General features: G+C 51.4%; 1 protein-coding gene across 14 annotated transcripts in view; it reads left to right on the top strand.

The window, feature by feature from the left end:
• Positions 1 to 9,981, top strand: part of MYO18A (myosin XVIIIA) — a 92,629-nt gene extending 82,648 nt beyond the window's left edge. For 10 of the 14 annotated variants that reach the window (XM_053662700.1, XM_053662703.1, XM_053662702.1 and 7 more), the window contains 3 exons: positions 1,456 to 1,578; positions 2,834 to 4,134; positions 8,643 to 8,732. In XM_053662700.1, the coding sequence (XP_053518675.1) occupies positions 1,456 to 1,578; positions 2,834 to 4,130 (1,420 nt within the window). In that variant the 3' untranslated portion in view covers positions 4,131 to 4,134; positions 8,643 to 8,732. Of the gene's footprint in view, positions 1 to 1,455; positions 1,579 to 2,833; positions 4,135 to 8,642 lie in introns of all 14 variants that reach the window. The other 4 variants (XM_053662711.1, XM_053662710.1, XM_053662708.1 and 1 more) reach the window with 1 other exon arrangement.
• Positions 9,982 to 19,755: the final 9,774 nt, after the last annotated feature.

Raw genomic sequence — 19,755 nt, 5'->3', positions numbered from 1 at the left:
ACATAGATTTTGCCTTTCTAAAGGCAATCAATATGGTTATGAACGGCGGTGATAAATTATAGGCTCTGAAGCCAGAGAAGGAGGTTTTTTGCGTGAATGTATAAATCAGGTGGTATTGGCATTCCGTGGGGCCCTTGCACCATAGTAAATCTGCTGGGCTTGGATGGGCACAGGGCTCGCATTAGCGGTTTTGGGGCGTCTGCTAAACTCCTATTTACCTGGGGCATCAGCCAGCCTCGTCTTTGTTATAATTCTGTATTTGACGGAGGCCCATAAAATATGCCTTTTATTCCCCGTACAACAAGTCATGCTCTCTCTCTCTCACAGTCCCCAGAACAGACCCTGGTGGTTTTGTGTGTGTGTGTGTGTGTGTGTGTGTGTGTGTGTGTGTGTACACACGCATGCGCGCACACATAGGCCTCTGTGGCTATTTATTCAAGAACATAATTCAGGAACAGGGTTGTTCCTGTTGACACAGATGAAAGGAAATTTATATCAAGGAGAAATCCTAGCACATCTGTAGCAGAGGCACGTGGTGAGCAGACATTTTGCAGGATTCCAAGAGCATTCTCACTCAGAAGCTGTCTCCAAGACCTTACCACTTCATGGGGGTTTGACTCTGGGTTTTCCTGCAACTAGAGAGGGCTCAGTCCAGGTTGGCCAAAAGATGCACTGGAGGCTGTCCAAAGGACAAAAGAGGAGACTTAGAGAGTCAGAGCCCTTGTCTGGGACTTTCTGGGCCTGACTTGATCTCCAGGGTGCAATTCAAATTCTGACATTATTGCCAGCTCCCTGGAAAATGCTACTGTCCACTCTTTCCTTTCTGTTTCTCAAGAGCCAAAGTAGTCACAGGATGGGTCTGGGACATGGCCTCGAGGGCCCGGGGCAGCATGGCCATCAGCTCAGGAGACTCCAGGTTCCAGCTAACTTAGAGTCATAGCAGATCCCTTCTCTTTTCTGCCCCATGGCCAGCAGCCCTGCTCTTGCAGGGAAGGAAATTACAGCAGCGACAGCCGTGTGCTGGGGAGCGGACAGAGGAGAAATAGCAGATAGGCCCCAGGGAGTAGCTGAAGGGCCCAGGACTCCTTTTTTTAACCAAGAGCCATTTAGGGCTAGTTGACAAATGAATGGTCTCCTTATCAATGTCTTTGGGTTGGTTTGCCGAACAGCAGCCTCTCACACAAAGTGGGATAGGAGGTGCCCCCACCCCATGCTCCTCAGGGTGTTCTTAGTGGCTGTCACACAGTGTGGTCTGCTGAGTGGGGACAGGGTTCTTATGAATGGTGTGCTCTAGCTAACCTCTCTGTTCCCCCTCCTAACTCACTGATTGACGCGCATGCCACTCTGCATCCCGCCCCCACCTAAAACACATCTGCTGCCTCCTCCGCACTCCGTGCTGGGCAGCAGATGTTCACCTCTCCCCCAGCCCTGCCCACCCTTCTCCTCATCCCGTAGCGAGGGGGACTCAGATGTGGACTCAGAGCTGGAGGATCGGGTCGACGGGGTCAAGTCCTGGTTGTCGAAAAACAAGGGGCCTTCCAAGGCAGCTTCCGATGACGGCAGCTTGAAGAGTTCCAGGTAAGCATGTGGCCTTGAGCTGGGAGGAAAAGCCAGCTCATGCCCCAGGCATGGATGCGCAGTCTGCCTTTACCCCAAAGAGGGTAGGCCTCCCGCCATCTGCCTCTCTTGTGTGGCATCAGTGTGAGGGGCCCTGAGTGCGCCCGGCTTATGGGATGAGCACACATGGTCGTTTTCTTCTTGGTCAAGGTCTGAGGTGCCCTTACTACTCGGGCACTACTTTCCTACCAGGCTCGGGGCTTTGGTTTGGTGTAGGTTTAACTTCCTCCCCCACTCATTCCTTCCACAAATGTTGATTGAGCTACCCGATAGTTTAGGCTCTTACAGATCTTAACAGGAATAGCTGCAGAAGAGGCACTGGTTCTGACTCCCCTGTCACAGCTGTGGACACATTGCCCTCTGTCTCTCCTTCTTCTAATTCTAATCTCTTCACTGCCCCCACCCCAAGCTTCTTGCTCACACTCACGGTGGAGGGTTGGAGGGCTTGCCCCCCTGTTTCCTGGCCCATTTACAGTCTTCTGATCAAATAGCTACCTCCAGAATCCAGAGCTCTACCTTCCTCATGCCTCATCGGCCAGCCAGCATGACCATCCTGCTCGGCAGCAGGGAGAGCAGCCCTCTGCTCCCACCCTTCTGCGACCACTTCCCTGCCGCCATCCCCTGCCCCCTTGTCCCCAGCTCAGAGCCCTCTCATCCCCCATGCACACCCTTCCCCACCCCCTCCCAGAGAGGGCATTCAGGCTGGGCAGGAAAAGCAATCCCTCTTCTCCCCCCCACTCCCCTGAGACCCTTTCCCAAGGCCAGCCCCTCACCACAAGCACCCAGTGGCCCCCTCTAATTGGTTTAATTTATTCAGCGGAACAACATTTTGTTATTGCAGATAATACTGCTTCTCCGCCCCACTGCCGTTCACCACGGCATGGCACAAGGCTCCAGGTAGTTGACAATGAAATAAATTGAACTAAACGTTTTAGAGGGGGAAAAGTGATGAAATAGAACAATAGTCTAATTTACATGACATTCTCCATGAAGCTATTTTCACTGACGCAAATTATTTTGCTTCATTTCCTCCGACGCTCTCACCGCCACTTTGCCAGGGCCGCTGCCGATTTCTCCTCCTCTTTTCTCCTCCCTCCCCCTGTCTTTATTCTCTAGGTTTAATGCCTCTTCTTTTCTTTCTCTCTCTCTCATTCTCCTTCTGCTTCCCCTGATCTGCTCTTGGCTCTTTCTTCCTCCCTCTCACCTGCTCCCTCAGAACGGCCCTCAGCACCCTCGGGAAGGAGGGCAAGGAGGGCAAGGGGGTGGAGGAGAGGCCAGCCTCCGCACTGAGCTCCCTGAGCTATCGGAAGAGGCTCACCCTGAAGGACTCCATCGGGGGCACGGGGGATGCGGATTCACTCTTCACCACCCTGAGCGAGCGGGCCGCCTCCCCCGAGAGGCCCCCCCGGAAGGCCCGCCCGAACCTCAGGGAGGAACGAGGCCGGGGCAGGAAGCCCGAGGAGCCAGATGAATGTGGCTCCATCTTCTCGGAGCTTGGGAGCCATGCCAGCCGGGGCCTGGAGAAGCGATGGGGTTCAGACTTTGACCGGGCCTCAGCCGTCTCTGCACCCGTCAGCCGGGCCTCCTCAGCCACGCGTGGCTCGGGAGAAGACCGGGCCCGGTCCTCCATGAGCTTCTCCCTGTCGGGCTCACCAAGCTCCCGCCGCAGCACCTCGAGGCTTGACAGCCTGTCGACCCTCAGCCCTTCCTTGAGCCGGGCCTACAGCCGCGGCCGGGAGAGCCCCGACTCCCGCCTGTCCCTGGGCCGGAGCTGCCTGGATGAGTGGGATGATGGAGCCAGCGTGGCCCTGAGTGAGGCGCACTCCCAGCACAGCCACCCATCGCTGGCCCGCAGCCTGTCGGTGCCGCCCCAGCCCCGTGGCTCAGCCTCTGCCGTGGATGAGCCTCTGGGCTCCAGCATCCGCCCTGTCAGCCGTCACTCCTACCTGGACCCAGACCTGGAGGCTGCCATCAACGAGGTATTGAGCTACAAACCCGTCCCGTTCCAGCGAAGCAGCCTGGAGCCCGGCTCCGAGGAGGACGACCGGAAGAGCATCCAGAGTGCCCGCGGCGCCCCGCCAGACTCCCCAGAACGCGCCAGCCTCCGGCGCTCGGCCTCTGCCGCCGACGTCTCTCGGTCCCGGTCCCGTAGCAGCCGGAAGAGCCGGAGCAAGAAGAGGAGGAGCTCTAGCTCCAGCTCCAGCTCCAGCTTCAGCTCCAGCTCCGAAGAATCTTCGGAGCACAAGCGGCGGAAGAAGGGGCGCTCTCGAAAGGGCAAGAAGAAGTCCAGATCGAGAAGAAAGAGAACGGAGACGGAGTCTGAATCCTCCTCGTCAACATCCAGTGGCTCCACTGTCTCAGGCCACAGCCGCTCCAGCGTGAAAAAGGGCCCAGTTGTGGAGAACGAGGAGGCCGGGCAGACACGCCGGCCATCTCGGAAGGAGGAGAAGAAGCGTAAGAAAGAGGTGGACAGCCTGATGATGCGGTACCTGTACCGGCCGGAGAGCGACTAGTGCAGTAGGTGGCACCTGGCGTGCAGTGCAGCATGGCGTGTGCCACTCGGTGTGAACTAACGTGCTCCTACTCTCCTGCCACCACCTAGGCCCCTTCTGCATTTCTCTTGGGCGGGCCTGGCCTGGGAGAGCCTCCTGGCTGCCTCGGAGAGCAGAGGCCAGCTAAGCTGGTTAGTTGTGCAGAGCGCTGAGCCCAGTCAGCTGAACTCGCCAATGATGTCGATCACGGCTCCTGCTCATGGAGTCCACCCCGGGCCAGGCACCCTCCTACTTATTGCCACACTTCACTCACGTAATTCTCACGTTAACCCCATAACAAAGGTCTGATTAGCACCATTTTCTAGAAGAGGAGGCTGAGGCTCAGGGAAGTTAAGTCACTTGCCAAGCTCACACAGCTAGGAAGCAGTACTGCCAGAATCTGAATGTAGGCTGTTCAGTAGGTCCTTAACCACTGCTCGGTACAGCCCAAGGCAGAGCACGTGAGCAAAATGTTTACTGCCCGTGCTTGGTAGCACCCATATAGGAGCTCTTGTCTGTGGCCCCAATAGGCTGGGCCCAAGAAAGGGTGTGGGCTGGTGGCATCAGTGGCTACCAGCTACCATGGGGTCTTTCGCTCAGCTATCCCCTGCCCTGCAGTGCCACCTTCCTCTCTGGCATGGATCTCAGGCCTAGGAGTGCAGGTTCACAGGGCTCCCGCCCCTGCCGTACTGTACCCTGCTGCAGACCTGGAGATGCCCCACGCTCTCCCCACCCCTCCCACCTGAAGCCCACACATGGGCGTCACCTCATCTGTGCTCATCTTGTGAAGTCTTAATGAATAGAAATTAGCAGCTGCTGAGTGACAGCCCCATCCTGGCTTTTCTGCCTCCCCCCGTCTTAGCTCTCTGTGGGGAGGGAGATCCAGCAGTTAGGCCCTTTCTGCCCACACCCCCACCTCGGAAGGAAGGCATAGACTTACTCATTCGAATCCCATTGTTACCAGTTTCCCTGGTGGGTGGTGACATTTGGATCACCCCGCTTATGTGAAGCTGTTTCTGGCATGGTACCCGCCCAGGGCAAGCTTGCTGCTTCCCAGGAGGTGTGACCCCAGAGCGCAGCCCCCTGGGGCACAGGCGTTTGTTTCCTAGATGCATGAACTAACACACACCTGTCGCATGCTTGTGGGCTCGTGCAGTGGAGCAGCTGACAAGGACACTGCTTTTATACCGAAGGGATTGGTTATGTTTTAAAGAATGGAGCAAGTGGAAGTGAAGGGTACCCAGAGCAGTTTGGAGATGGGTGATGGGATGAGATTAGAGGGGGGTGGCATGGGGAAGATAGAACTTGAACCCAGACCAAGCTCATGGCCAACACTGATTCCTTGGGCGCTGAACTGCTCAGAAATCAAGCTCGTGGTCTCAGCACTGCTCTGTCACTTCCCCGACATGGCAGGTGGCTGCAGGTGCTCTGCGAAGAGCAGGAAGCATCTCAGTGGCACTAGGGAGCCATGGCAGCTCCACAGTGAGAAAGGACAGGAATAATGATATGTGTCTACCACCTCAGCCCTCCCCTTAGCAGCCCTGCTGAGGGCCCTGCTGCCCCAGCACAGGAAGTCAGTTGCTAGACCACAGAGGGGGGGGGCTGTCAGGAGAGCAGAGAGAGCCAGGCCCCTCTGAGCACTGCACCCCTACCTGAAGAGGGAGCCCTGGGCCCAGCCAGGCTGTTCCATACTGACTGACAACTGGGGGGTTTTGGACTCCAGGACCCTCAGCCCATCATCACCCTGGAGTCCACAACCAACAACAAAACACATAAAGCTGTTTCTTCCCCCAGCCACCAGCACAGTCCCTCTTGTCCACCAGGAAAACAGGAGTAGTCCTGAAACCCTACACACCACCACCTCTGAGGAGGATTGTATTCACTGTGGGGCGAGTGGGCACTCGGCCAGGAGCTAGCCAGCCAATGCAGAGCCAGCAAGACAAGAGCAGGGGAGGGAGGAACTAGTTGGGCTCAGCATGGACTGGCTTTGGATGAATAAACTGCCAGGAGTGGGGGTGAGGGCAGAGCGGAGGCTCAGCTTCCCATCTGGTGATGGGGACCAGCAAAAATTCACAACACGAACGCATCTAGAGCTGAGGCAAGGGGAGGGGACTGCTACCCTGGGCTCACCCAGCAGGAATTAGCTTATGTACCAAATTGTTTGTGACAGCGCTGAGCAGGAGACAGTGGCTTGTGGGGAGGAAAGCTTTGTAAACAGTTTGGTTAAAATGTTCAAATTGCCAGCCCTGACCCTTGCCCTGGGGAGGGCCGTTGGCTCTCCGACACCTGTGGCGGTACAGCCACGAGACTGGCCAAAAGGCACCCAAGGCAGGAGCAAGGGGATCTTATGGCTCCACAGAGCAGGGAAGAGAGGCACGGAGTTACCCGCTGCCCACCGCCTTTGTCCCTGCCCAGCAATCAGATGGAATAGCATTGAAACCAGACTGTCACTTATCCAGGGGTCTGCCTGGCCAGCACAGGAATGGGGGGGCGGGGGCTGCAGCCCCACTCTGAGAAGAGGTGAGAGAATGGAAGGGTGCATCCCAGGCTCTCCAGCAGCACCCAGTCTGCATCTGGGTATCAGCCCTGGTGTCTGCCTCACCAACCCCTGCCCATAAAGTAACCGCACTGTCTCTCCATAGAACCAGACCTTCCTTTGCCTAACAGCAGACCTCCGCATTGGATGCCCAGAAATTCTGTCTAAAAAATAAAATAAAAATAAAACCAGGCTCCCACTAATTTAGAATTCAAACTACCCTAAAGCTAAAATAACCCCCAATTTTTCCTGTGTTGCATAGTCATCATTGGGCTTTATAATTTTGTCCCCGAGACACCCCAGAGTCCTTAAGTGCCTTTGGCCCATCAGAGGAAGACTCATTTATGTTCAGTCTAGTTTGTATTAAATGTGTTTTGTGCTATTCTGGTTCCTTTAAAAATGGTAATTCATTCATGAGAAATACGATAACTATTAACCAGACTGCCCCATTCCTGAACCATTTTGCATAATTGAACATGTTTTTTATCAGGCTGTTCCTTCTCCCCAGGGGTGGGGAGAGAGAGAGAGAAACAGACCTATCCTTACACACACCCTAGACTGTCACCCAGACCAGCAGGGAGAACACAGGTTTAATCTTGTTTTCTCTTCAGGTCACCCAGGCTAGCAGCAAGGTGGAGTCATCAAAAGGCTTGGAGGTCTAAGAGCCCCAGGTTCGAATTGACATCCTGGCTGTGTGACCTTGGGCAAGGTGTCCCATCTCTTTGAACCAGCCAACTGGTGATATTTCACAGTTGTCGGGAAGATGAGACAGCGTATCCAGGGTGCCTGGGAGGGTGTCTCACAGAGGAAGGACTCCACAACTGAATCCTTTCTTCACCACAAAATGTAGCTCTTCTGTGCAGCATTATGTCTTCCTCTTTGGGTTTGGGGACAGAATTTTGAATGGACAGGTAAACAAGGGCCCTCCTCAGACTCTCAGAGGAATTCCCTTTACTCCCACTGGAAGCGTTCTAGGACCTGGAAGCAGGGCTGTGTCCCTGGAATCACTGGGCAGGGACCTACTGGGCGCAGGGCACTGGTAGGAGTGCAGCCACCCCAGGCTGCATTTTCTCCACGAGTGTTGAAATTGCAGTGCACTTGAACTAGCAGACGCGGTATGGGGGACGGGAAAGCTTGGGGAAAGAGAGTAAAGGAGAGACTGGATCTGGCAGGTGAGATTCCATCCTTGCTTGCTGCCTTGAGCCTGCTCCACGCAGGGGTGATGCCGCTGCACATCTTGGCAGAGAGGGATAGTTAGAGGCTCCCCGTGCCCTGGGGAGAACTCTGAGGTTGGGTTACGGTACCAAGAAAAAGTACACCACCTGAAATAGAGGTCTTGCTAGCTTCTACAGCCTGAGTCTCCATTTCTTGAGGTAAGCAGATGATGCCATGGTCAAGGGCAGAAATTCTCACAGAACTTGGGAAAACCTGATCTGGAGAAAGGGTTCAGATCTGGGAGTATTCCACAGGGAAGGGCCTTCCTTCTTGGAATCTTTTTGGGAGTAACTTCCCCTTAGGCTGGTTGTAGTCATATAGCCACCAGGCCTTCAGTCTCCCTGTGAGCGTGGTGGTCTGAGGGCGGCCTGCGTCAGAACCTTCCAGGAAGGGAGAGGAACATGCAGAATTCCCGAGTTCCTCCCAAGAGCTAGTGAATCAAAATTTCTCAGGGGAAGGACCCAGGAACCTGCAGCTGATTCTTATGCAGATTTAAGTCTGAGACCCACTGTGCCACAGCATGGCTGTCTTCCAAGTTTTCCAAGTTTTCAGAACCAAGATGACATGCTCCTTTCTCTGTTTTGAATATCTTCTGGGGAAGCTAGGAAAGGCCTTTACTTCTCAATCTGTGGCTCTGGGGGAAAGCTATGACTGGTCTTTGGGGGCCTCCCCAGGACTAAAGGCTTTGGTGCTGAAAATTAGGAATGTCATTCCTCTGTGACCTCATTCCTCTCTCCCTGCAGCCCCACCAGCTACTGGAAGTCCCTTGCCCCTGACCGGTCAGATGAAGAGCACGACCCTGTTGACAGCACCTCCAGGCCTCAACACTCCCACAGCTCTCTGAGTGACAGCGACACAGAGGCCAAGCCAACGGAGACCAATGCATAGCCTCCCACCCCACGGGCTACTGCTGCCATGGCACCTCTCCCAGATAAGCGTGGGGCACAGGTCCCCCCACCTGACTGCTGATCTGCAGGAGAAACAGCTGACTGTCTTGGGTCAGGGCGCTTTCCAAGTGTGGGGTCTGATGTCCTCATGTGGAAGAGGTAGAGGAAGAGGAGTTTCTGATAAGAGAACTCTTTGCTCCTTCTGCCTTCAAAATGCCACACTCTGGGCCACTGTGGGCAATGACAGGTGGCTTAGCACTGTATGGAGCCAGCAAGTTGACCTCCATCTCAGCCCTCTGCTCAGGGACGCTGGACAGATTGCCTACTGGGACATTCTAGGTTGCCGGGTCCACGGGGGAGGATTTGGGGGCTGGAACAGCAATTCCTTCCCCCTGGCTTGGGGTGAGGGCTTTCTCTTCTCAGTGCCTGCTGTCTTTTTACTTTTTAACTTAAACATCCAACCTCTCCATCACAGCTGCATCCCTGAGAGTGGGAGGGGGCCGTGGTGGCAGCTGAGGCCCCAGAACGACTAGGGGAATTTCATCTCCATGTTCACTCTGCAGAGAGCAGACCTTTCTCTGTGCAGCTGGAGAGAAGGGCAAGCAGAGCTGGGTCCAGGTGCTTCTGAGTTTGGTCTGAGCAAGACTACACAGACGGGTGCATATGTATCATCCAGACCATCCAGCCCCTACCCCTCTTTGGCTCATCAGCCTGTTAAGTGCAATGACCTATTTAAAAGTAAAACCATTCCACCTATGCCAATTTGGGGTTTATCCAAGCAATGCCTTCGTCCTGCTCTATCCAAGTTTCCTCGACCATAAGCTCAACTGGAGAGGGAAGGCCTTGAGTTGAGGACTTGTGATCAGAAAAACTAAAGACACAAGTTTGGGTCAGCACTAAAATGTACCAGACACTCGTCCTCACCCAGTGTCCTGAGCCTGACTCATTCTCTTCTTCCAATCACCCTGCCCCACCCCAACCTAGACATGATAAACATGTGGCCCAACAGCCCCAGCCCCAACCCTAAAGGTCGTCCTTCCAACACCGACAGATTTGGGGGCCCAAGGGCAGTGCCTGGTGCTGCTCCCATCTGCTGCTCCCTCTCCTCTCCTGCAGTTGGTTTGTACTCACTGGGTTGTGCTCTCTCTCCCCTGATTACCCGATGTATGGAAATAAATGTCCTTTTCCTCCTGGCTCTGCCAGTTTTCCTGCCCATTCCTTCAGGCTGAGATGAAGTCCAGGGTGGCCATAAGGGAGCAGACTCAGACTTCTGGTCAGGACCTGGGAGAATCACCCTGGTTTGCTCCCACATTAGACCACAGCCACTCAAAGAGCTTTGACAGGTCATTCGGGGCAGGCAGAGGCAGTGGGGTGAGAGGGCTAGTCAAAGGAGACACAAGTCCCGCCTTTAAGAGCCTATGGATTGTAACTCAGGTTGGCACAGCTACCAGGCCTCTTCCCACCTCCCTCCCCCCACCCCGCCTCCACTTGAAATGCTGAGTTCCCTCTGTTAAATCCCATCAATTACGGAGATCCTGTCTGCTCTCTTTGCTGTTATTAAGGAATGCAAGCCCTTTGTACTAGAATTTTTTTAAGTTTAATTTTAGTCATTCCAAAGACTTTTTAAAATTTGACGGAACTCTCAGTCCCCTGTCCACGCCTGGTCTCCTCACTGAAGCCAAGAAGCAGTTCATGCAGAAGGACTAGAAACAAATGACTCACTCTTCCTCCTCGTCCTCTACCTTCTGTAATGCGACCAGTTTTAATCCCTGCATGCATGATATGTTTACAGCTGGTCCACTGGGCTCCCTGAAGTAAAAGGAATATCAGCTCTCTCTAATGCTGAGGTTCTGGCTCCCCAGAAAGGGTCAAGAAAAGAAAGGAGGGAGAAAAGTCACCCCCAAAATGAATATGAGAGAAGTGTAAAATCGATCCATCCCAAACTCGAGACTGCCTCTCTCCACCTTCCCCCAAGGTTGAACAGAGAAGGAGGTAAAAGTGAAGGTACATTTTTAAAAAAACTGCTGGTTCCTCATGCTCTGTCAGATCTTTTACTCCTGCTGTCAGGTATGTTGGTGTGTGTTTTCTGTTTTCAGGAACTGGTATGACAAAGTTCCTGCTACCTGCAGACAAAGTCCCAACTCACTCCGTTCAACATGGACTTGGGCCTCTGGTAAACTGGGAAATCCAACATAAATCTCCAATATCCTGGCCTAGGGCAGAGGACTTAGTTCAAGTAAAAAAAAAAAACAAACCCTTACATTATTCATTTATTCATCCATTCAACAGTCAATATTTTAAAGATTGATTGATTTATAGACAGTGGGGAAGGGAGGGAGAGAAACATCAATGTGTGGTTGCCTCTCGTGCGTCCCCTGCTGGGAACTGGCCTGCAGTTCAGGCATGTGCCCTGACTGGGAATCAAACCAGCGACCCCTTGGTTTGCAGGCCAGTGCTCAATCCACTGAGCCACACCAGCAAGGGCAACAGTCAATTTTTTAAAGGTTTTATTTTATTTTTTAGAGGGGGGAAGGGAGGGAGAAAGAGAGGGAAAGAAACATCAGTCAGTTGCTTCTCATCCACCCCCAGCTGGGGACCTGGCCCCCAACCCAGGCATGATTCCCAGAATCAAACTGGCGACCTTTCAGTTGGAAGGCTGGTGCTCAACCCACTGAGTGACACCAGCCAGGGCAACAATCAATTATATTATTTATCCACTCAACAAATATTTCACATCTATCTGCTATAGGCTAGGCACTCTTCTAAGTGCTGGAGATGGATGAGGTCCTTTCATTCATAAAGTGCATATTCTGACGGAGAAGTTGGGCGCAAACTGTGTACTGCACCTACAAACGTGTGCAAACTGTGGGTGAGTAGAAAGTAGTAAGTCATAGTGTTTGTCCTCCAGGGGCTGGTGGATAAGGACTAGGGCAGAACCATGTGGAAATAATTATATAGGACATAACAGGACAAAAATGTTGCTTTGGGTGTATTAGGAGGAAAGACACTGTGAGGAGGGGAGACAGCTGGGGAGTCTTCTAAAAGGACATGGTATTTTGAGCTAGGGTATGAAGAAAGGAAGGCACTTCCACTGGTAGATATTGCTGGGGCAGGTGTGCTGAGAAGAAAGAAGAGCTTAAGCAAAGGCTCTGAGGCAAGGAAAGAGGTGGTGGTAGGAAACTCCACAGGCTGTCCAGGGAAGCCGAACATTGCCTCACAGTGCTGCACATGGCCAGCGCTTCTCCAAGCTGCAGCAAAGCTCAGCCATGGTGCTGGGCTCCAGGCTGGGAAGGAAGGGATCCCCTCGGCACCAATTTCCCAGGGGAGTCCAGGGACCTGCAGGACCCTCAAAGCCCATCTTTATTTTGGGTGTGCCTGCCTTCACCTGTACACTCGAAGTAGCTCTGGTCCCTAAAATGTGATTCCCACAAAACTGACAGCAAATCTGTCCCTGTGCCCAGCTCAAAGCCACCTCCTTTCTCATCTCAGCCCTCCTGTTTGCTCCGACTCTTGGATAAGAAGCATGGGTGAGGACAAAAGCCTTGTGATGCTCCCATGGTACCCAGTCTATGCCCAGAGACCACAGCAGCACAAAGTGACTCCCAAGCTACCGCCTTTTGTCCTGTGTCCTCTTGGCAAATTATACCAGTTGTCCTTCCCCCCATGCCCCGCCCCTATGCCTGGTGGCACAGACACTTAGCGATTTGCTCCTTAATTGTCCCCCAGCTAGGCTGCGCAGATGCTGCTCTTTAATCTCTCCTGATAAATGAATCACACTGCTCCTTTAATCATATGTTCATATCCAAGCCAATTTGAATCAATTTGGCAGGGAGCGCATTTCGAGAGATGCCATGGCTGCTGCTTCTCTCCACAGGGCCCTGGGGCCAGCATGTCTGCTGTCCTCACCCTTAGCAAAGAGCCCAGGAGGCCCGTCCAGGAGAAGGATCTCCTACCTGAATGGTGGGGACTTTTCGAAGGAAATTGCTCATTCCTATCCTGCAAGCAGGCCTGAGTGGGAGTGGAAAGATGGATTCCCAGAGGCCTCAGAAGTGGGAGCAAGAGGGGTGACCCAGTCCACATCCTTCCTTCATCACCAAATAAAGGGCTCCATTATCATCCCTGGGAGAAGATGCTGTCTTAAATCTAACCCTAATCCTTTCTGTTCCCCTTTCATTTCCTCTGAGCTGGTTCTCAGAGAACCTGTACACTTCATCACCTGCTTCATAGCAACACATTCCAGATCAGTCTGTGCTCTTTTGTCCTTGGTTGTTACTGCTGCTGGCTGCTACCCCGATTCCTTTCATCCTTCCCCAGGATGTATTCTTTTCTAATTCCTCCAGCTTGGGGGGCACTCGTGGACTTGCCTGGTAAAGTACCAAGTTTTGCCTCATTTGGGGGGGTTGCTTTTTCACCTACAGAGTGGGGTCCATGTGCACCACGTTTTGTTTTCACTACACATTTGTGAAAGTGAAAACAAAACAGATCAATAAAAGCTGCTAAACTGAGTGTTTCTGCCGCTAGTACTGAGGTCTTGGAGAGGGGACTTAACCTCTTGAGCCTCAGTTTCCCCATCTGTGAAACAAGGTGATGTTGCCAGCAAGAGCCTTTTGGCTCCTAAGTTTGGAAGGAGCCCCTCAATGCTGCCAACATACCTACCTTGGCGAGGAACCGAGGGACCAAACGTAGTGTTAGGAAGGCCGCGAGACCCCGGTGCTAGTGCAGGGACGTCTTCTTCTGGCGCGAGGCCTGCCGGGTTTGTTTCACTCCAGAAATTGAGCCTCTGCGTGGTCGTCTTCTTTTAACTACTGGGCTCTGCCAGTCGAGATAGGTGCTCTCCCATTGACGGGGAAACCGGGGTATATTAGCATATTCATATCTTATTTGCATGACGGGCCTTTGGAGTGCTGGGCCTCTGGTTCAGCCCCCACCTGGAGGTTATTCCCGCCCTTCCAGGAAGCCACGCCTCTTTACATATTCAAAAGCAGTTGACCAGGAGAAGTCCAACGTTGTTGCCCTTTAAGGATTTCAGAGGCATAAGGACACCTCTCTTTGCTCAGCAACCCAGCAATATATACTGTTCCTGGCTCTTTCAAGGGCTCCTGGAACTATGATGTGGTCCCTGGAGCTTCCCAGCCTGTCAATGATGATCTGTGAGGTGAAAATGATGATAAAACCAAATAGTTCCCGTTTGTTTGAGCACTTACAGTGTCCGCAGTACTTAGGCACTTTGCCTACATAATCTCATTTAACCTTTGTCACAACTCTGAAGTGTCCTTGTCCCCATGAAGAAGTAATGTCCCTCCTTAGCAGGGTCTTCGGCTTGGTTGTAGCAACTGGCCTAGCAACTCTGAGCTATTCTGGCTTTGTCAGAGGATGAAGCGGCAGGCAAGAAAGCCAAGAGTCGTTGTCATCCTCCTCCTCTCAAATAGCTGTGTGCCTGATATCCACCAACGCCTGGCCTTAAAAGGAAACACTTCTTGGCAATTTTAGGGGGAAATGTCAACCTTACATTTGTGTTGCTCCTTACAATTTCAGAGCATCCTCCATACATTATCACATTTGTGCTTCACACACACTGTGCCAACAGCATGAATAACAGCTCCACGTGGCCCAGAATGCATATTTTAAGCTATCTTCACTTCAGTCTAATTTCATTACAGTACAGCCCAACAATCCAGACCATTCTCTGGGATTTGATCTGGGAGGAGTGATTTCCAGAGCAGTAGCTATTTTGGAGTTAACAAGAATGCTAGATTTGTTTAGAAGAAATTTTACAGAGAAATTGAGTCTTCTGTAGTGTAAACCCCAGTAATGGGTCATATACTTAAGGGAGATTCCAAAAGGCTGTGTGCTTTGCGATTGAAGTCAGTGACATAAATCTCCCAGTGGAATACTCAAATGTGCAGATGGAATTTGCTTTAGATATCAAAAGTCAGCTATGACAGTTTTACCCAAAAAACCTCAAAAAGGATATTGAGTTTTGACACTATTCAGGCAAATTATATTTGAGGTGGCTTAAGAGTCAAAGAGTTTCCACATTTTAATAAATTTTGATATGTTCTGTGCCACATCTATGATCTGACTAGATTAGGAAAAGAAGCAAATGGATTTGGGGAAGAGAGGACGCTAGGGAATTTGCAAGTGAAGAATACAAAAAAGGAGGGGGCCGTTTAAAAAAAAATCCTGGTATAGGGAAGATGCAGCCAATAGTTTCAGAAACATTAGGTCTTTGAAAGACTGGTAACCAGACAGATACAGAATTGCAGATGGAGAAACAGTCCTCATGGGTCACATTTCTTACAGGACTGGGATCAGTTGCAGGTTGGCATTCTTGCTTGGGGCCCCCACGGGAATATCTTCCGCTGCAAAGCAAGGGAGAATGACCCTAGTGAGTGACTCTGCCCCAGAATGTTCTGCACTGGAGGCACGGGCCTCATGGTTTGCCTTCGAGGGTCCTGGAGCTCATCTGTGGAGCTATTCTTTCTCGACCACATCCTGAGCCACTGGGCAAGCTGTTTTAGTAGAAAGGGAGCTTCTGCTCCCAGGAACTGGCAAAATAAGCCTGGAGAACCAACTAGAAACTGAGGTGGTCTTACAGCTCTGTGAATGAGTTCTTAAGGGAACATGTACCCATGACAAAAGTACTTGTGAAAAGTACCAGGTAAATAAATAGGAGAAGGGACCACTGAATATTAGTCTTATTTGGGCATGGAGAGTTATAAATGAAGTAGCTGTGCTCAAAATATACAATTTTCATGCATTTTTTAAAGAGTCAGTATAAAGCCCTGGCTGGTGTAGCTCAGTGGATTGAGCGTGGGCCTGCGAACCACACGATCATGGTTCGATTCCCAGTCAGGGCACATGCCTGGGTTGCAGGCCAGTTCCCAGCAGGGGACCCACGAGAGGCAACCATACATTGATATTTCTCTCCCTCTCTCCTTCCCTTCCCCTCTAAAGATAAATAAATAAAAATCTTTTTTAAAAAAGTCAATATAGATGTATGTCTGTGCCAAACACGAAAGATGGCCCCAAATTGTCCTATAGTGTGACTATAAGAGTAGCTTCTTCCTGGCATTTTATATATAGAAATAGTAGCTGTGAGGGGAAAGCCATGTGGTGAAGCTGCTGAGAAACTGCTTCGATCCCTCGCCCAGGGAAAGCCGTTCTTAAAGCAGCAGGCATCTCTTGGCATGGCTGACAGTGGAAGCTGGAAGAGGAACAGATTGGAGGGTGGAACTTGAACAGGGTATTTCGGGTAGAGAAGCAGCAGGGAGAAGAGAATAGCATCTAGACGGTGCCCTCTCGTGTAGCCTGGTGCCCTGCAGGTGACAGGTTTAGGTGACTCGTGTTGGTAAAGGGACTGGTGATGGATCAGGGTGAGGAGAAGCCAACTGCCAAGAAGGTCATTTAGAATATTTGCGGCGGGGCCATATACTTTTTAAAAGAAAGATCTGTAAGGGTGGACACGGCTCAATGACCAGACTTTGTGTCTGGCTGATGGATTTGTGTTTCTCATACCTGACTCTATCGAAGAAGGTTTAGTGCCTTTAGGAAAAAGTACTTTTGCTGTTTCACGCAGTCAAGTGACCACCGAGTTCTCTGAGAAAATGAGAAGGTATGGGTGTCTGAAGGGGGTGTCTGGGGGTTCAGACATCACAGAAGTTCTGGGAGGATTAAGTCCCCTGAGGTTGGGGGTGATCTTCATCTCCCTCCCCTCCCCCTCTCCTTGCTCCCCAGTAGAAATCAGCTACAAATCTCAGCTTGTTGGGAACAGATGGCCTTGGCTGACGAATAAGCCACCGCGGGCTGCTCCACCTGTTCTCGGGCTGGAATAATCAGCTCGAGACAAACATCGGCGCTGAAATAACTCATGGCAGCGGGTGATGTGCGGGCACAGATTCCAAAAATCTCTTAAATAGACCCCCTCTAAACCCTCTCTCCTCCCCAGCCCCTAGAGGCCATCAGAGGAAGGTAATGGAGCGGAGAAGACAGATAGAGCCCCAAACGGAGCGTGATGCTTCAGCTGCTGGTGCCCAGGGGTGGGGGAGGGGGAGGGGCTGAGTGTTGCAGGGCGTTGCGAGGTGGAGGACCACTCACCTGGAAAGGCAGGAAAATGTGAGAATGGTTGGTCCATGTCAGGGACAAGTGTTAGAAGATCCAACCAGTTGAGGATAGTATAAAAGTGAAAACTTGAGATTCATTTGAATTTATTCGTTAAAGAAGTGATATGCAAATGAGATCAAGCTACCAGTGAATCTCTGGGCAGTTCAGACAGCTCTGCCAGTAACCACTGAAGCTGGGTCCTGGGTGCCCCTACTTCCATGGACTTGTGTTCAGCCTCTCTTCACCTCCTTGATGAAGTCACCTGGGCTAATGTTCCCTGGCAGAGGGAGATGAGCCTGTAGGGGAAGTGACAGGGCAGGGAAGCAGTGGTGACGGCGGTGTCCAGCTGAGATGGAGGTCCAGCTCCTGTGAAGCCAGTCAGGAGACATCAGGGACTGAGAGAGAGCAAGGCTGGTTGCTGGCTCTGGGTGCCTGAGGCAGGCAGCTTGCCTTGGTCCAGCTGCTTGGCCTGGTGCACAGAGCATACGGGCTCCGAGTCCCCAGAAGCTGTGCTGGCCAGGGAAGAAGGCTGCAGAGCCCTTGGACTTGTATCTCTGACTGCCACACATTGTATCCAGCAGCTACGCCTGAGGCCCAAGGCACTGGGGGACAGGGGCCTCCCCTCACACTTGGGGTCCTGCTCTTCTCCTTGCAGCTCGGTGTGCTCACAGAGGTACCATGGCGGCCCCTGTCCTGCTGAGTGCCTGGTTCTGTGCTTCTCACACCCTGCTGCATATTAGAAACACTCAAAGAGCTGTTGTTTTTGTTTTGTTTTGTATACAAAAAGTAAAAAGAAGAGTATAATGAACTGCTTTGTCTATCAAGCAGCTCCTACAATTACCAACACAGAGAAAATCTTGCTTTACGTACGCCCCTATGCACTTCCCCACTTCACTGGATTATTTTGAAGCGGACCCCAGATACATCATTTTATTAATAAATGCTTTAGTGTCTATTCCTCAAAGAAAAGAAAATGACACTCTTAAAAATGTAATCAGCCCTGGCTGGTATGGCTCAGTGAATTGAATGCCAGCCTGCAAACCAGGGTTGCAGGTTCGATTCCCAGTCAGGGCACATTCAGAGTTGTGGGCCAGGTCCTCAGTCGGGGGTGCACAAGAGGCACCCACACATTGATGTTTTGCTCCCTCTCTTTTTCCTTCCCTTCCCCCTCTCTAAAAATAAATAAAATCTTTTTTAAAAAATGTAATCACAATACTCTCATCGAACCTAAAAAATTTATCAGAAACTCCTTAATACCAAATATCCGGCCAATGTTTAAGTTTCCCTGATTTTATATTAATAATTTAATAAATATATGTATTAAGTTTGTTTGAATTGGTATCCATACAACACTGAGGAACCTTTTTTTTAATTCTCACTCGAGGACATGTTTCTTGATTTTAGATAGAAAGGGAGAGAAAAACATCAATATGAGAGAGAAACATCAGTTCATTGCCTCTCATACGTGCCCTAACTGGGGATTGAACTGACAACCTAGGTATGTGCCCTAACTGGGAATCAAATCTGCTACCTTTCAGTGTGTGGGAAGACACTCCAACCAACCGAGCCACTGGCCAGGGCAACACTGTTAAGAAATAGTGTCCAGGACCTTCTCCCTCAGGGATTCTGATTTGATTGGCCTTGGGTGGAGCTCAGGCATTATATATGTGTATATTCACACACACATATAATATAATAACATATATATATATATATTTAAGCATTATGTATTTTTAGAGCTAACTGGATGGTTTTCATGTGCAGCGGAGGTTAAGAAATGCTCTCCCTTTCCGCCTCCCAGCTTCCTGCCAACTCCTCCTCATCCAGGCTCTTAAATGCTTCCCCCGCCTCCACCCAGAAGAGCAGGCAGATAACCAGAGCAGCTGGCACTCGCATGCCTACCTGGATGCCCCTCTTCTCCAGGCTCCTCTTTCAAGGTGGGCTCGAACTCTCTGTGGACACGAGCATTCCTTTTCCCTACATGTGCACATACCATGTGCACCTGTTCCTATCTCTTTCTCCTCTAATATGCCTGGTGCCTGTTCTCACCTTGCAAGTGTAGCAAAAAGATTTTTTTTGGCTTTTGTGTGAAAATAGCAAGATTCCTACCTCAGGAAAAAAATGAGAACTTCCCCTCGGGCTGTACTCATTTGGCTGCTCAAGTGGGTCTCGGCTGTGCCGAGCTGACCGAAGGGCCTGCCGGGGCTTCGCCGTAGATGTAAGGGAATCCGGGGATTGAGTAGCACTTGAACCCAGCACATTTCAGGGAATCTAAGAAACCTTCTCTCCTGAGAATGTTGTCCCCCAGAGTATTTTAGAGAGTGATACCAGTGTCCCTAGCTCACAGCCAGCTGCCTGGCTTCCCACAGCTGCTGCTTTCATTCGCTCCCCTACCCCTCCACTAGGCCTGCCTTTGGATTCGTTCCTCTTCCCTGTGTCCCCCGCTCCATGCCTCACTGAATGTTGGTGAAACAAACGTAGTCTAAAATAATGAGCAATCAACTACCCTGATGCTTGGGGCAGGCTGGGCAGGGGCTGGGGGGAAGGGGTAAGGAGCTGAATCATTTATAAAGCTTAATAAAGATGCAGATGAGCATGCTGACTAAGAGCCCCAGAGCTGGGCTTATTCATTATTCAAAGTTATGTAAATACCATTGGGCCCTTTGTGTTAGAATCCTGCCCCTTGTCCCTGCTACTCCTCCCCGTCTGGCAGACCCAGCCTGCCTTGTGCATCCCCTTCTCTCCCACCCTTAGGTGCAGTCATTCACCCTGCCATAGGCCCTGGCCCAGATATCCATTCCAGGTTGATAAAAAAAAACCATCTCCTCTCTAGCCAGAAGTCTTCCAACAGTTGGTGGGGAGGTCC

The sequence above is a fragment of the Artibeus jamaicensis genome, unplaced genomic scaffold, assembly GCF_021234435.1.
Source record: "Artibeus jamaicensis isolate MK-2021 breed Jamaican fruit bat unplaced genomic scaffold, CSHL_Jam_final contig_2790, whole genome shotgun sequence".
Lineage (NCBI taxonomy): Eukaryota > Metazoa > Chordata > Mammalia > Chiroptera > Phyllostomidae > Artibeus > Artibeus jamaicensis.
Note: the sequence above shows the minus strand (reverse complement) of the source record. Positions and strands in the feature narration are given on the sequence as shown.